General features: G+C 36.8%; 1 protein-coding gene across 1 annotated transcript; it reads left to right on the forward strand.

Annotated features, from left to right (window-relative positions):
• The first annotated feature begins 1,523 nt into the window (after positions 1-1,523).
• Positions 1,524-5,927, forward strand: LOC113358092 (probable mediator of RNA polymerase II transcription subunit 37c). The gene is made up of 2 exons (XM_026601602.1): positions 1,524-1,731; positions 4,183-5,927. The coding sequence occupies exons 1-2, from the start codon at positions 1,707-1,709 to the stop codon at positions 5,925-5,927; spliced, it is 1,770 nt and encodes a 589-aa protein (XP_026457387.1). The 5' UTR covers positions 1,524-1,706.
• The last annotated feature ends 12,492 nt before the right edge of the window (positions 5,928-18,419 follow it).

An 18,419-nucleotide genomic window follows, 5' to 3' on the forward strand; every position in this document is an offset into this window, starting at 1 on the left:
CTTTCTTGTAGTTGTGTGATCTGATCTTGCTGTTTCTATCGTACGAGTACAATTGTAATAATTGGCTTGAGATTGATATCTCTGATAGGCAAGATATAAAAGAAATCACAAACACTTCGTCTCATCGTTTGTGATTTCGCAATATCTTTTTTCGCTGCGTCGATTAAGATTATTGTGAGGTGATTGATAATACTAGGCTGTTCTTCGGGAATATAAGTCTGGTTTATCAATTGGTTCCTTTTCACCTTTATTTATCAAAAGACGGAACAAAACTCGTTGGTATATTCGTGGGAGACGGATTTATCTGTTACCGTAGACTTTTCTGTGTGATACAGATTTGTTTATTAAAGTCTTCGACTTTGGGTCGTAGCAACTCTAAGTTGTGGGTGAGATCAGCTAAGGGAATCAAGTACGTAGTATCCTGCTAGGATCAGAGACGTAGCAGCATAACTTTACCTTGGATCAGTGTGAGATTTATTGGGGTTCAACTACAGTCCAGACCGAAGTTAATTTAGAGTAGGCTAGTGTCTATAGCGGCTTAATACAGTGTGTGTTCAATCTGGACTAGGTCCCGCGGTTTTTCTGCATTTGCGGTTTCCTCGTTAACAAAATTCTGGTGTCTGTGTTATTTCTTTTCCGCATTATATTTTGTTATATAATTGAATTATCACAGGTTGTGCGTTGTTCAACCAATTAGAATATCCGACCTTTTGGTTGTTGATTTAAATTGATTGACACTTGGATATTGGTCTTTGGTACCATCCAAGTTATCTCTCTAGTATTTGATAAATACTCGCAAATTTCTATTTGCTTGAGTATATATCAAATCGAGAGATTGAGATATAAACTCTTTGATATACTTTTTATCTAGATTGAGTCTGACTGTCTAGTTGATTCTCTAGAAAGTATATTGGAGTTTGTCCATACAGATTGTTAAGCGAAATATTGGGTGTGGTTGTTGTACCCCCGCTTTTTCATTCCTGAGTCTCGAATGCGCCTTCGCTGCATTAACAGAGTCGACGAGATTAGGGATTTGATTTGCCTTTCTAGCGGTTTGCATTGTACGAGCCATGTTTGTAGAAGAAGTTAATCGTCGATTGAAGTTAATCGACGATTACGCGATGAATCGGTTGAAGAAAAAAAAAATTCTCCAGTCGTTAATGGAGAAGATGGACGACCAGAGAGAGGGGTAGGGGAGGAGAAGAAGAATAATTTTGATTGAAAAGAAAATGGGGTCCTCTCTTAAGTGTTAATAGAATTTTAGGGTTAGTTATTAGAGAATGGTAAAATGGTATTTTCACCATCATTTTGGAAGCCCCATATATTTTTTGGTGTGAGTATAAATTGGATGAGACCCCTAATTATTTTCCAGGGTCCCCCAATTAAGCGGTGAACAAACAAGCTTCTCAAAAAATTCTCAGAATCAAATTTTTCTCAGACTCGGACCAATTTTTTGTTAAATCAATTTTTGTGTTCCAAGCAACTTTTTCAGTGTGAGTGACTTATAATTTAGAAGAATCAAAAGAAAAGGGGAAGGGCTAGCAATTGGTATTGATTTAGGAACAACATATTCATGTGTAGGAGTATGGCAACATGACAGAGTTGAGATTATTGCTAATGATCAAGGAAATAGGACTACACCATCTTATGTTGCTTTCACTGATACTGAACGTTTGATTGGTGATGCTGCTAAGAATCAAGTTGCTATGAACCCTGTCAATACTGTCTTTGGTAAGATTTTGATTCTTTGTTTTTTCTTGGTTTCTTTTAATGTGTTTGTTTTTGAATTTTTGAGTCTGACTCGGTTTGAGTTGAATTGGATTAATCTAACGGAAATTTTGCATGGGCGAGTGGAAGTGACTCAGATTCAAAAGTTAGTAGATTCATCAAGTTAGTAGATTCATCAATGTGCATGTTTGTGTGATTTAAATAAGAGTTATCCCGATCTACTGGTACGTGTTGAAATGAACAGTCAGATTTTGCCTTATTTATTACATGCGGACCTTACCGACTTACCTGTATTTGTTTGTTAAAATATGTAGGGGATTTTAATAAAGTGCCACACTTTCAATTTCATGTTTAAGAAAGTGCCACCGTTTTTTTCAGAATTTATTTAGTGCCACACATTTGACCTTTTCCATCCAGTTTTTTTCCAAGCAAAAGTTTACATCCGTTAGTGCATAGGTGGCAGTAGTTCAGCTTAGAAAAAGACATTTACACCCTTGAAACACCTCAGTACAGTTCATGTCTTCTTTGGGTCATTTCATCGAACAAATAGACCGCGTTGTGCTCATCCAGCATCAACAACATCATTTGATTCATTTGCACTTCACAACAGATTCTAGTGTCAAAAGCGAAAACAAAGTGCATTTCCATTCACATAGATTTCTACAAGTACAAAGAAGCAATCACACTAACATAAAAAACGATGCGCCTAAACTTACATTTCACTTATTGTGTACTTAAAATCACCACTGAGCAGATTTCAGAACAAAAAAAGAAAACACAAAACTCAAAACATAGCTAGGATACTTGGCAGTATCATCAGTTTCGGTTCCACACCTCCAGGTCCTCCACCAAAACTACCTCCACCACTAAGAATGCCTCCGTCTGTTCCAAAACTCTCTTCTTCATCTCTTTCATAACCACGCTCATCAGTTCCTAATCTTTTAGTTACTTCTGTTGAATCAGTTACTTTATCCATATTCAGCTGCTGCTCATCTACTTGCAAATTCAGCTGTAACTCACTTCCCTTAGCAACAATCACTAGCACCATCTCATCTTGTATGATTCACCATTGCGACTGCATCTTCTCCAATCTCTAATTCAACTCAATCCTATATCAACAACATTCATATCTGTTTGTCTTTCTCTGCAACCATCACCTTCAGCTCAGCTCAACACATCAGCTCTCCACATTAACATAGCCTCAACATCAATTCCTATCAACTCAGACATCCTAAGATTATCAAGGTCAACAATATCATCCATTTAATTCTTCAATTCAAAATTAATACAATAATTACCTAAACTCTATAACTCATCACAGTAACAGAAATTCAATTCAATTGATTGAAGAAAATTACCTCAGACCCAAACTCTAACCCCTTACAATTAACCAATCTTCACTGCTAGCTCGGTTCGGCTTCAACCAACACCAAATAGCCATCCCAAATCCTTCCCTGAGTTCTTCTCATGAAACCCTATATTTTCACTGCAAACAGAGATTCAATCAATAAATCCTTCTCCCTTCCTCGTAACAGTAAAAACCCATTATCAATTGATCGATTTTGTGATCAATTTCTCACAAACCCAAAATTCTCTTCAGTCAAAATAGAACCCTCACCAATTCATAACTCCACAATTCCATCTCCTTCATCATTCATGCAGTTCAGTAACTAATTCCCTTTATTCAAATCCAGAAACCTTAACTAAGTCTTTGATTTATTTTTCGCCTGAGTTTGAAATGAAACCATTAGTGAGAAAATCAAACCCTACTTTCAATTTCAAACTCAGAAGAAAAATAATGAAAGGAAAATTTGAATCTCAATTTCAAATCCTGATGGAAACCCATTAGTCAGATATGATTAGAAAACAAAAAACCCATTAATCCGACCAAAATCAAAGCCTAATTTCAATTTTAACACAATCTGCAGACCCTAATAGGTTCGATCTACAACAACAACTCCATCCTCTTCATCCCGTGCTCAAACAATCACAACAACATCACCGACAATCAACTCTTAACGTTTCTCTTAAGTTTCTGATATCATAATCACAAAATCTTCTCACGGAAACACGAGAAGAGAAGAACAGGGGAAAGAGGAAGAAGAAAGAACTAACAGGGAAAGATGGTGAACCCATGACTAGTATAATAGGGTTTTCAAGGGTAAATATGTAAATCGCGACAGATTATTTTGACCGAGTCAGCGGAAAAGACCAAGTGTGTGGGTCCTGACGGAAAAACTAACAGTTGTGGCATTTAATAAACTCTGAAAAAAACAGTGGCATTTTCTTGAATCGGGATTTGCAAGTGTGGCAGTTTGTTAAAAATCCCAAATATGTATCCATGATTCTGACTCAGTTGAGTCAGAGGTCTAGCGAAAAAAGATGCCACTAATATGCCTCTTCTGGTTCTTGTTAGTGCTTCTGCTGAATTACCCTTGTTACTGACATTTGTAGATGTCAAGCGTTTGATTGGGAGAAGTTTGTCCGATCCATCAGTTCAAGCTGATATGAAGCTATGGCCTTTCAAGGTTATTGTTGGACCAGGTGAAAAACCCATGATCATTGTCACATACAAAGACGAAGAGAAGCAATATGCAGCTGAAGAAATTTCATCTATGGTTCTAATTAAGATGCGTAAGATTGCCGAAGCTTACCTTGGTTCTTCTAAAAAGGATGTTGTTGTTACAGTCCCTGCATACTTCAATGATTCACAGCGTCAAGCTACAATGGATGCTGGTATGATTGCTGGTCTTAATGTGCTGCGAATCATCAATGAACCAACTGCTGCTTCAATTGCATATGGTCTTGATAAGAAGGCGTCGAGTACTGGGGAGAAGAATGTTCTTCTTTTTGACGTTGGTGGTGGTACATTTGATGTTTCCTTACTGACTATTGAAGAGGGTATTTTCGAAGTCAAGGCTACTGCTGGAGATACCCATCTTGGAGGAGAAGATTTTGATAATAGAATGGTTAATCACTTTGTGCAAGAGTTTAAAAGGAAGAACAAGAAGGATATCAGTGGAAAACCCAGGGCTTTAAGGAGGTTGAGAACATCGTGTGAGAGAGAGAATAGGACTCTCTCGTCCACTCCCCAGACCACTATTGAAATTGATTCTTTATATGAAGGAGTTGAGTTTTACACATCCATTACTCGTGAAAGATTTGAAGAGATGAACATGGATTTGTTCAGGAAATGTATGAAGCATGTTGAGAAGTGTTTGAGGGATGCTAAGATGGACAAGAGCAGTGTTCATGATGTTCTTCTAGTTGGTGGATCTATTAGGATTCCTGAAGTGCAACAATTATTGCAGGAGTTCTTTAATGGGAAAGAGCTTTGCAAGAGTATCAACCCTGATGAAGCTGTGGCTTATGGAGCAGCTGTGCAGGCAACAATTTTGAGTGGTGAAGGGAATCAGAAAGTGCAGGACTTGTTGCTGTTGGATGTTACTCCTCTCTCCCTAGGACTGGAGACAGCTGGAGGCGTTATGACTACATTGATTCCAAGAAGCACCACCATTCCCACCAAAAAGGAGCAAGTTTTCTCTACCTACTCCGACAACCAGCCTGGAGTGTTGATTCAGGTGTATGAAGGAGAGCGAGCAAGAACCAAGGATAACAACTTGCTTGGTAAATTCGAGTTGTCTGGAATTCCAACTGCACCTCGTGGTGTACCTCAGATCACTGTCTGCTTTGACATTGATGCAAATGGTATTCTAAATGTATCTGCTGAGGATAAAACAACAGGGCAAAAGAACAAGATCACTATCACTAATGACAAAGGAAGGTTGTCGAAGGAGAAGATTGAGAAGATGGTGCAGGAGGCAGAAAAATACAAGACGGAGGATGAACAACACAAGCAGAAAGTTGAGTCGAAAAATGCTTTGGAGAACTATGCTTACAATATGAGGAATACTATTAAGGACGAGCAGATTGCTGTGAAACTGTCACCAGCTGACAAGAAGAAAATAGAGGATGCTATCGAAGCTACTATCCAGTGGCTTGACACTAACCAACTTGCCGAGGCGGAGGAATTTGATGACAAGATAAAAGAGTTGGAGAGTCTTTGCAATCCAATCATTGCTAAGATGTATCAAGGTGGCGTTGGACCTGACATGGGTGGTGCTGGTGGCATGGATGAAGATGGTCCTTCAATCGGCGCTGGTAGTGGTGCAGGACCTAAGATCGAGGAGGTTGATTAAGTGTTAACTTGGAGAAGGGTGTTGCTGCTTGGAAGGTTGATATTGATGGGTTGTGTTTAGTTTAGTCTTTCCTAATGCTGATGTTGATATGGATTACTGTTGGATGTTCTTTTTTTGAAGTTTAATATGAGTATGTTTCTGAACTTTCAGCTTTGGAATTTTTATGCTTCTTTCTGGTTCGCTAAAGCTTCTTATAGTTTTTTTGGGCTTAGTTTTTAGTCTTTGAACTTTCAACTTCCGAATTTTTATGCTTCTTTCTGGTTCTCTAAAACTTCTTATAGTTTTTCTGGGCTTGGACACCTCCTCTGAGCATTATGCAATGCTTCAAAATTTCAAGCTTGAAGGAAGACTAGTTCAACCTATGGGAAGAACACCAATTTTGGGCATGCCTAAAACTTTCAAGGCATACAAAGGACTAGTCCTAACTTGGGTGACCTTATAAGGGGTATCCTATGGGGTGGTTCAATTACCTATATGCCCTTAAATCCATTAAATTACTACTAATCTATCCCTAACCCTAATACAAAACATATAATCAACTACACCTAAAATCAGTTTCATTCACCTTCTTCTTCTTCCTCTCCACAGCCGAACTCCACCATTCCCTTTCTTTTTTTTTTCATCGCGGAAATTTAATTGTTGATTTGTGAAACTATATAATGGATCGTCGTAAGGCAGTATCTCGTTCAAATCGATCGATTGAACAACCTATTCATGAAGAAGAAGATTTAGAGAGTGAAGAACAAACTCAAAATCAACCACAAAATCAATCGGAAGAAGAGATTGAAAAAGAACCAACGCCGGAAATGAAAATAAGAAGGTTAGCTCTACAAACCCATCTCATATTTGATGTTTTTGATTGTTTTGGTCGATTTAATTCGTCAAAATCATGTGTTCTGCGGCGGTTACAGGGTATGGTTCGGCGTAAAACAAATGTTAGATGTGTGCCGAGCTGTTCTTGAAAACGAACTCTGAAAGTGCATATGAACGGCTCGGCGTATATCTGAAATCTGTTTTGAGCCGAACTTAGTAAAACAGAGACTTATATTTAGGATCGGCTTATTCGATGGTGTTAGTTTTGTGCCGAATATGTTTTGTGAATTTCAGAAATTTTGCATGTGCGTAGGATTGGCTTGTATGGTAGTATTAGTTTTGTGCCGAATAAATGTTGTTTGAAATTCAGAAATTTTGCATGTGCTTAGGATCGGCTTGTATGGTAGTATTAGTTTTGTGCCGAATAAATGTTGTTTGAAATTCAGAAATTTTGCATGTGCTTAGGATCGGCTTGTATGGTAGTATTAGTTTTGTGCCGAATAAATGTTGTTTGAATTTCAGAATTTTTGCATGTGCTTAGGATCGGCTTGTATGGTAGTATTAGTTTTGCGCCGAATAAATGTTTCAATTCATAAGCCTAGATTCGGCTTATTCGATAGTATTAGGGCTGCGCCGAATGTCATTGTTAAAATTTCATAAATTTTACAAGTGTGTAGGATCGGCTTATTTATATGATATCATGTTGCGCTGAATACATGTTTGAGTTCATAATCATAGGTTCGGCTTATTCGACAATATCGGTTGTGGGCCGAATACAGGGTTCGGCTTACTCGACAATATAGGTTTTGAGCCGAATATTTAGGATCGGCGTATAATTATTTTGTGGTATGAGCCGATCCACTCTCTGTGTAAGCTAATAAAAATTTCAAGACATGATTCATACTTGCGCCGAATTAGTCTTATAACTTTCATACTTGTGTCAGGACCAATGCCGCGGGTAGGGAGATGTTGAAAAAAATGAAGGACAAAATTGATTCCAAAACACCAATGACCGTGGAAGAACAAAACTACCTCTACAAAAAGTGGGATGCAATCATCAACAAAGGAGAAGGACCCGAGGAACCCGGACAAAAGCCTACCACTAAGAAGAGGGGTCGTGGTTAAATGTCCTTTTATGTTTCCAACTTCCTTTTAATGTTTTTCTTAAGTTTTAAGTACACTTTTATGGTGTTGCAAACACCTTTGCTTTTAGGTGCTCAACTTTGTTTTTAATTGTGCTGGGTTTGGTTATGGACATCTTCAATTTCATGTTTTAATGAATAGCTTAAAGGTTATGCGCCGAATTTATAGAGTTCGGCTTATCGTCTAATGTTAGTTACGCGCCGAATCATTTGTCCTTCAGGTTCGGCTTTTTCTATAATTTGAGTTATAAGCCGAGCCTTAAAAATCATTATTGGTGTAATTCAGTACATAGTTCGGATTAAATCTCACCAATATGGTGAGCCGAATCTGTAAAAATTTTCAAAATTTTTTAAAAAATAGCCGTTACTTATATAGGTTCGGCTTATGTTCTAAAATTTCTGTAAGCCGAACCTTTACTTTTTTTCACGAAAATCTAGGAACGACTTTTTTTTTGAAAGATATAGCCGTTGTAAAACTATATTCTATATATACCTACATGTTTTTTCATATTCTTAACCACATATGCTCAACAAATGGCACCCCCAACTCCTAAGTTTACTCTAGAAGAAGATTTATCTCACTTATATTGTAGCATACTATCCAAAGAAGGGTGAAGAACGACGAGTAAATGGTCTGATGAGTATGTACTACTTGGTTAGAATTCATGAAGCCTTCAGCACGGAAACAGGTAATCCTCACAACCGGATAGTGCGTCCTTGTTTTTCCGAATTATAAGTATTAAGAAAAAAGTCTCAGACTTCATAGCTTTAGTTCGGATTGTGAGTCGATATCGACTCAAAGGTGAAACAAACTCTGAGATTGAAGTTCGAGCTCTAGAGGAATGGAGACGATGGAAGGGAAAGAATTTCAAATACAAAGATCACTACCACATTCTTAGAAGGTTTCTCATTACCCGTTTAGGATATTAGAAATTAATTGCAAGCCTACTATGTAGCAGGGATGTAATCCATAATTTCTATGAATTTGAAAAGTCTATTTGGAATGATATGATAATTCTTGTTTTCATGAATCATGAAAGGTTCGGATTTCTTCAGAAATATACTACAAGCCGAACCTAGCAAAGTAATTCTGGTTTTTTAAAGTTTCAAGATTCGGCTTGCAGTGAAATAATAATATGAGCCGAATCTGACAAAAAAACTCTGGTATATTTTTGTTGTCAGGTTCGGCTTTCAGTGAATTCTTCTTATAAGCCGAATCTGACACAAAATAAGAAGATAAATCAATGAAACATTTTTTATGGAGATCCTAAACGAATCTCATCCTCTTCACTGACCTCTTTCTCATCATCTTCACTGACCTCATTCTTAACATCTTCATCCTCATCACTTGAAAACGTAATTACTTGTCCACTTGGAGGCTGCACATGCAAAGATTTCCAAAGATCCATTTCCGTCGCATAATTTGCACACCAATCCATCGCAAAATTATTTTCAAATCTAGGCCAAAAGGCTGCACTCATCAAGGGTGGTAATGGGCAACCGGGTCTAAGTTTGAGGCCGATAAAATAACAATTTTGAACAAATCCAAGAACAAGTCTTCTATCCTTTACACCATCATTGTAAGGTTTTGTTGGAGGCGCGTAAGTAAAGCTACTACCCGTCCATGCGAAACAATGTACGACGCAATTGAATGTCTCCGCTATTAAAAACCCACAAATGGGCATTGACATCCAATGTTCTTCGGTAATGATAAAATCCCCATGCAAACGACGTTCGAATGCAACGTACTCCGCTGCCACCCCTGCATCTTTTCTTGGACCTGTTCTCATCATTGTCTTATAGAATTCTTTGTTTTTACGTAGGGTTTGTAACAATCGTTGCCGAATATAGTTCACTTCATTTTTAGGGGGCACCGGATTATTCCCTTCCATAAAAGGACCAAGTTGTTCCGCCGTGACGTAATAACCACAATTTCCATCGCCTTGCACGTCGTCCATTGCTATAATATGCTCATGAATTATTGGCGATAGATCTTCCAAGTAGTTATCGTATATAAAATTGATAGGCCTCATATACCTACCGGACTTATCTCTTTTGGGTCCTCTCATCCTACCAAATTCATGTACGGTTCTTTTCTCCTTTATCTTAGTTTGTGAAGGATACATCTTATCCTTCCCCTTGACATCCTCTTTACTATCTTTAGCTTGTGACGGACAATCATTATCATTCACCTCTTTGTTACTTGTTTCCGATTTTTGAATACTCGGGCGACCTCGTTTTTTTGGAACTTTGACTTCTTCCTCCTTCATCAACTTCTCAATTTCTTTCTTTGCCTTTTCAAACCTTGCATCATGGTACTCAACGCCGGATGGATTCCTTTTAGTAGCCAATAGTTCCTTGTTGGCTTGTCTAGTTTGAAAATTATTCATTTTCTTACTCTTCCTACCTTTCGGGTCACTCTTCTCCGGTTCCAAAATATTTTCTTGGGTGAAAGGATACATGACCGGCATCATGTTATCCCATAGGAATTTATTTTGAGGTCGGGACATATTCCTATACATCTCCGCCAATTTTTTCCCATTTGTCGTGTCCCATATCTCTAGATCATCCTCATCGTCTTCGGTTGGGAGAGGATCGAAGCTTAATTGTTTCCAAAAATGATCAATATCCTCAAATGGTATGATACCATCCTTGTACCGAAGTAGTCATGGAGGCATGGAAGTCCCATAGATGTCTTCATTGTACAAACACACTCTTCCTCCAAGGTGGCGCCTAATGTCTCAATCAAATCCACTTCTTTCATCAACAAGTCGATGCATAGATGGGAGACTTTATAAGTTAATTCCCGTAGCCAATTAGTACCATAATTCTTGTGTCTAAACATAAGGTCATGCTCGAACGCGGTTTTAATTCTCACAACATCACTTTTGAAATATTCATCAATTGCATCAAAAACCGTGACAAAAGTGTCAACACAACCAAAAAGGTTCTTCTTCAACCGATAATGAGCCGACTCTACCATACTTGTGGCTTGGTTGTCGAAGTGTTTGTGCCGATTTGTGAAAAAACTCAAGAACCATTCTTTATTAGGTTCCAAAACATCTTTGACCAAGTAAGTAATGACATCGGGGTAGGCGGTCTTCCAATGCTTAATAAGCATTTTAAAATTTTCTTCATAGAAATCCTCGGTGATTGACCATATCAAAGCTTCCCATTCTCCTTGGAAAGAATCCCACAACATCTCATTATTTTCATATGCTTTCAAGAATTCCTTCTTTTTCTTTACTCGTGTCTCCAACGGTAGCTTAGCAATATTCTCTAATTCTTTCAACTTACGTGGTTGAATTATCGGTTGACATTTTTTCCTCACATTGCACCATATGTGAAACGTACAAAGAAAATTGAATACATCCGGAAATACCTTCTTAATAGCATACATCAACGATGAATCTTGATCGGAAACGAACACTTTAGGAAGAGCACCCTCCCAGAAGATTAACTTCAATTGTTCTAACCCCCAAACATAACTCTCTTTCTTCTCGTTTTTCATGAAACAAAAAGCCACGGTGAACGGTGCCTTTGTCGAAGTATGCCCCACAATGTTCATCAACGACATCTCATATTTATTAGTCTTGTACGTGCAATCCAATATAATAACTTGTGGGAAGCATAGAGCAAATTGGGCGCATTCCGGGTGGGCAAGGAAAAGGTGTGTGACTTGACCGAAGTCATCCAACTTCTTTTGGAAAGCGTAGTTATTCTTCACCCCTAACCACATTACTTGTTGCATCACCATCCTACCTTGCAAATTGAGTATTCTAATCTTTTGTCTTGCATTGTAGATAGTTTGCATAGTCGACTTGTTATTTTTCTTGTCCGCCTTCAATTTGCTAAGAATCCTAGAAGGTGGCAAACGTGCTCGTGTCATTTTATCCACTTCTAGCATCTCGTCGGGTTTGAGTCGCGCTACTTTCGCATGTCCATGAAGGTCTTTGGGACGTGGGTGGTTATGTCGACAATCCATATCTTTATTCATTATCCAATATTGATCTTCTTTGTTCATGGACTTATTCTTGAGGTTGAAAACGATCTTGAAAGGGAAATTTCTTTTCTTCGTCTTCGTCCTATTCTTTCTCCCGGTCTTCCCAACGTATACAGTACCCTTTTTAACCTTGCTACCGCCGGTTCCACTACGCTCACAAATCATTTCAAACCGATCCCATCGGCTTTGTTGTCCTTTAACTAGTACACAATTTATCTTCATCGCGTGTTCCTCAAGCCAATCCAGAACTTCTGGTTTAGTTTTCCATATCTACGTTCATTCCAAAACAAGTAATTAGTAAGCAAAACTTTGGAATATTCCGACAACATTAAGGTAAGCAAAAGGTTCTTACATACCAAATCATTTTGGAAGTGATCCTTGGTATCCTCGTGAATTATGTCTACTGGATCAGGTTGATTTTCCATGGGTCCAAGCACGATCTACAAAGAATATCACAAGGTTAAACACTAGAAAGGGAATATAATAACAAGGTTCGGTGCATTCGATAATCACATTATGTGCTGAACTATAAACATTTAGAGGTTTCGGATTGTACGATATCCTAAATATGTGCCGAACCACAAACAATATTTTAACCCAAAAATTAACAAATGCATGTTCGGCTCAGAAGATAATCATATTATGTGCCGAACCTTGGACATAAGAGGTTTCGGCTTGTACGATATCCTCAATATGTGCCGAACCTCGAACAATATTTTAACCCAAAAATTTACAAATTTATGTTCGGCTCAGAAGATAATCATATTATGTGCCGAACCTTGGACATAAGAGGTTTCGGCTTATACGATATCCTCAATATGTGCCGAACCTCGAACAATATTTTAACCCAAATATTTATAAATTTATGTTCGGCTCATACTATAATCAAATTATGTGCCGAACCTTGAACATAAGAGGTTTCGGCTGATACGATATTTTCCATATGTGCCGAACCAGTAACAATATTTCAACCCAGAAATTAAAAAATTATGTTCGACACATACGATTTTGGATATGTAAGCCGAATTAGTAATGATTCTATTCCGGGCTATTCAGGATGTTGTTCGGCTTACTATGGAACTTTCATATAAGCCGAACTAGTGTCTAGCAAAAGGGTTGGAATTGGAAATTATAGGTTCGGCGCATGCAGTAAACAGATTCAATAAGCCGAACCGTTCATCAATGGTAGATTCGGCTCATAGATGTGAGCCGAACCTCAACCTGTTTCGCCGAACCATGATTCAAAAAACCTAACTTTTGATAATTGAGAGCTATAAAAGTGAGATTAAGTATAGGATATAAGTGTACCTGTGTATTAGAAGAATTGGGTTCCTCATCAATGTATTCATCATCAGGATTTGGCTTATAAAAATCATCATCTTGAGTTTGTGTTTGAGTTTGAGCTTGAGTTTGAGTGGGTGTAAAATCATTCTCATAATCTAAGAAATCAGCCATTTCTGGATCATTGTTGTAGTTGATGTGTATTTTCCTAGGTTTTTTATATGAATGATGACCCTCCTCATCCTCCATTGAATCAAGAATTAGAATTTTCTCACTTTCTCCTTCTCTTTCTCTCCTTCTTAACCAAACCAAAACTTTGATTTTTTTTTCCTCAAATTTTTCATCTAAACAACTCTTATAATTCTGAAAATTATCTTAATCACTAAATAAAATATTTAATCACTAATCAAGATTATTAACACTAATACGTAAAGGGCAGATTTGCCATTAAAAAAAATTTGGGTTAAGGGGTTATCTGATTTTGCTATTCAACAACCTTTTTTGTCTTCATTCAGTATGCCTTGAAAGATTTTGGTATGCCCAATATTATGGTTCTATGGGAAACTATGTCTAGAGAGAACAGTTCCAGACAAACTGAAACACATCCAACATGATTAGAAAGGACTAGTTTTAAGGAATGTAGGCCCATGTAGCCACTGCAAATGATACATAAATGCCTTCCCCTTTGAAATATCATGTTGAATGTTCTGCAATTTCTCATAGAACAACTGTTTTTTTTTTCTCGTTGTTGATATGAATTCTTCTGCTATTACGGTTGATATGGATCAAATGATCCCTCGTTCACAAGTATGCAACACATTCAGGACACAACTGAAGTTCTGATCGTACATATTCGGTCGTGCTTCCGATACTTTAAGTTGTTAATAATATCTTTTTACAATGGCGGCGCTATAGTCTATAGTACCTCCTTGGCGTTTGTCAGGCCTTCTTTTGGATGTACAAAGTCTCGTAAAACAGTTCAGTCATGTTGTGCTTTCTCGTGGCTGTAAGGAAACCAACTCTCTAGCTATGTATGTTTTATGAATATAAATTATGACTGAGGACTTACTATAAAGTATATAAGGTATTTTAATATCTAACACCGGCTGTAACATTGGGAAAAACAAAATAAGATATTTAAGAGCTTCTCCAATGGAATGTATGTGAGGGGAAAAATATTAATCCACATAGGATGCACAACCATATTTATAAAAAATTATCTCCATCACATTGATGTGGGGATGAGGTGGCAAAAAAAAATGTTAGACATCCTCTAGGTGAACCTCTAGTTTTAGACATTCACTTAGAGGATGTCTTCCCATCCTAGTCACATTTTGACTAATAAAAATCAATGAGAACAATAATGAAAATAATTTTAACCAATTATATGCCTACAAATAAGTAAAGAAAGATGAAACAATCTAATGGGTTGGAGATAAAATTTATTTTTTCCTAATATTTAGGATTTTATATCTAAAGGATGTCTTAAAAATGGTGTCACATATGAAACATCCACGTTCATCATTGGAGAAGCTCTAAGTATATCCAGCAACCTGCACCGTTAGCTTATGCATGACAATGCGGGAGAGCACGACGCTTGCCTTACCTAATTACGTACCACCTGGAACAGTTTCTATCCTTGAATTGAAAAAAAAAGACTTGGGAACCCTTCTAAGTGGACTTTGACAAATAGTGGTATGTTTTCAGTGAAGTCGGCGTATAACAAGAAAATGGAGATAAAGAATGGGAATGACACTAACAGTCCTTATGTAAGTCACTATGGAGTCTAAAGCTACCAGAAAATATCAAATTGTTCCTTTAGATGTGTATGACTAACTCTGTTCCTTCTAGTGAAAGAATTATGAGATAGATTAGAGGTGTTCCATCTGATTGCTCTATGTGTGATCATAATCCAGAGTCTTCAAAACATATACTAATGCAACGCAACTTTACAAGAGTAGTATATACTTTTGTCCCAGGCAGTCGAAGATCTCTCCAGAACATTAATAATATCAAGGACTGGGTACGAAGCTGGTTTGTAGTTCGAACTAATAATGGATTGTTTGAAGATGATTGGGTCATTCACATGGCATGAGAATTACGGAAGGAGAGGTGTAGCTGTGTGTTTGAACATTATAAGGCCAATCCAGTGAAAACCTTCGGAAAGATAAATTTTTTAATAAATTCCATCTCACAGGTTGAAAATAACAGTATGCAACAAGATAAAGTCTCTATAAACAGAAACCAAAAATATACTCCGCATGCAAACCCATTGCTTAAATTAAACTATGATGCCTCTTTTAAATTGAATTACATTCACTATGAAATCAAACTAATATTGAGAAATTTTGCAGGGGAACATACAGGCTCGAGATGCATTGCCAGACATGATGTTCCAAATGCTGAGGAAGGAGAATGCTTCGCTGTGCTGGATGGAGTACAATGGGATTTGGAAAATCACATGAATCATCTATTTATTGAAGTCAACCCAAGAAATGTTGCAAATGCAATAAATGGGAATAGTTCTTACTTCTCTTGGAAAAACAGTTAAAGACATTTTGTTTTATTTAAGTACAAGATTGTGGGCACGCACGATGCGCGTCTAAAAATATAAATATCGGTGGCAAATCGTAATCTTCGGCAGAGATGAAAATGCTAAAATCAAACTTGATATGAAGGATGCCTAGCTAGGACGTAGTACGGTCACATGGTTGATGGGTATTATGGTACTTTCCACCTATTTTGTTTTCTCCGCAAATCCCCAACAACCTCATTTCTACTCTCCTTCTCTTCCATGGACGCACCACCACATGAACTACTTCTCTCTCATTTACTCTTAGACCCATTCTCTGCCACAACCATTTTCATCTATTAGTCTCAAGTTATTACCAAACCTTACACTGATTTCAGCTTACCGTTATAATCTTCATCAAATTTTTCTATTTCTAAGGCTTCTCTTTTCTTTTACTTGACTCATTGTTCTTATGTCTCTTTACTGATGGATAAATCTCCTTCATCGACTGTTTCAGCATGCAATTTATGATTTCATTTCTGGAGTTTTGGACTTAATTCCATTTCTTGTTTGATTGGAATTTGAGTTAAAATCGGTGAAACCTTGATCTGATTCGATCTCTTTCAGTTTTCAGCTTTATAGTCACTATTTTACCCCCGTATAATATTGTTACGTATGATTCTAAATCCATAAAGCTGAGGACAAAATGAGAAAAATATTTTTTTTTAGCTTTGCGGTTACAATTTTTCCCTCAAGTAATATTCCCATTTTTGATTGAATCAAGTAAAAGTAGGGGCAAAATGGAAAAGCAAATTTGCAACTTCAACTAAGGATAGTTACCTTTATATAATATATAAAATAGATAGTTTTGAGAGTTGGGTATTCAAACATGCCACTAGGGATGCAATTGACCAACAGATCTGCTGGCTTAGCATGCTAGAAAATTTGGTGTTTCTGACACACGGTATAACAATCTTCCAGACTTCTTAGATGATAAAATTTTGGAAGATTCTATTGATGTAAGTGCTTCTATTATCTAATAAAACACCATCCTTCGTATATGAAAAAAATACTAAGTTTCCATATTACTGATTAGGAAATAAGAACTAATCCCTTCTATCATTTTTAGGAACGTTCGATATATTTCATCATTATGTCAGTAATTTTGATTTAAAAGGAAACAGAAAGAAAAAAGGAGTTACAATAAAACTTCTTTAAAATAATAGTTTTGGGACCGAAAAAATTATTATTTTAGAGAGATTATTATTTTAGCGAGAAAAAATTTAACCTGTGGAAGTCTAATTGGGACTAAAGAATTTTATTATTTTAGAGAGATTATTATTTTAACGAGTATTATTTTAAGAAAATTGTACTCTATAATGATGATCATGAAAAATATAGTTAAAACTTAGACTTGTGATCGAATTATTCGCCTTATTGGGCCCCTCAAAATTCCACGAGATGTCAAACTCGGTAAACTTGCTCGACTAAGACGTCCCCAAATTAGAGTCTTGTTAATAGGAGGGAAATAATGTATTTGAGAAGGGAAGAATTAAGAGGAGGGAATTAAATTTTAAAGGAGGGATTGACTCTTTTAAATAGTATTGAAATGTCCGTAATACCCTATTTTTTTTCTTTTCAAAAGACCAAACTAACCTAAAACCAGTAAAGCCTCTCGTTTTATTACGAACCCTAATTTCTTAATTATCTTCATCATAGCAATATATGGAGAAAAGTTAACACTGAGCAAGTCGAATCAACATCGTAATCATAACCGCACATGACATTTTTTTCAATTTTGAAAGTAAATATTGTTACAATTGACTTAAAATCACCCTCCTCTTGCATTTCCTCATGGATTCCATCAACTAGTGTTATGAACTGAAAGAAGAGAAAGGGAATATATATAGCTAAAGAAGAAAGGGATTAGTCAGACTCTTTAACTGAAAATGGTTCCTCAACTGATATTATTAATGAGAATAGGTTAATCTAGCCGTGAAAGCTTGTCATCAAGCGAGGGTGCCTCTTATTCTCAAAAGTAATAAATAATTAATACGTAGTAACAAGATGGATCAACGAAAAGTTTGAATCATATTTAAATTAATTAACTTTGATCTTACTTTCTGCTGATCCTATTTTATTTGATAAATCAAAAGTTTCTTCTGATGCTGGTTAGGTAAGGATGATAGTAAGGGCGGATTTGGTACTTCCGATTAAATGAGCCACTTTCCAACATGTTGACTTAGACCAGATGTTGACTGAAATTTTTTGGATTTCTTTCCCTCCTCAAATCCATTCGGCCGGACTCCCAAATTAACCACCGGAAAATTAAAACTGTCAAGCATTCCGCCTATGACTCGTGCGTCTTTTACAACAAAGCTTAGAACTACTTAATAAGTTGGCACCATTTTTGAGAAAACCCACTCCATCCTATCATTAGTGAAAAAGGCATCTCAGTTGGAAGAAACGTTCACCGAATCAATATTCTAAACCCTTTTTTATCACTACTCAAAACATCAGCATATATCAGCATCAAAATGCTTTGGAATTTTTACGTTAATTAATACCAATGAGTATTTCCTATTTGGTATGATGGGTTTGGTAATGATATTTTAATGGGACGCACCGACAGCTGATGAACTTTTTTGACTTATGGAATTGGGCTTTTAATATTTTATTTACAAATGACTAATCAGCACAATTTATTTTAGCAGATTACGTAATTCAATTTTTCATATATA

Source organism: Papaver somniferum, chromosome 3 (genome assembly GCF_003573695.1).
Source record: "Papaver somniferum cultivar HN1 chromosome 3, ASM357369v1, whole genome shotgun sequence".
NCBI classification, from domain to species: Eukaryota; Viridiplantae; Streptophyta; class Magnoliopsida; order Ranunculales; family Papaveraceae; genus Papaver; species Papaver somniferum.

Excerpts from the sequence above, each read along its gene's own strand:
- LOC113358092 (XM_026601602.1), top strand. The coding sequence starts at position 1,707 with ATGAACCCTGTCAATACTGTCTTTG. Across the intron at positions 1,732-4,182 it reads CCCTGTCAATACTGTCTTTG|ATGTCAAGCGTTTGATTGGG; the intron begins GTAAGATTTTGA and ends TGACATTTGTAG.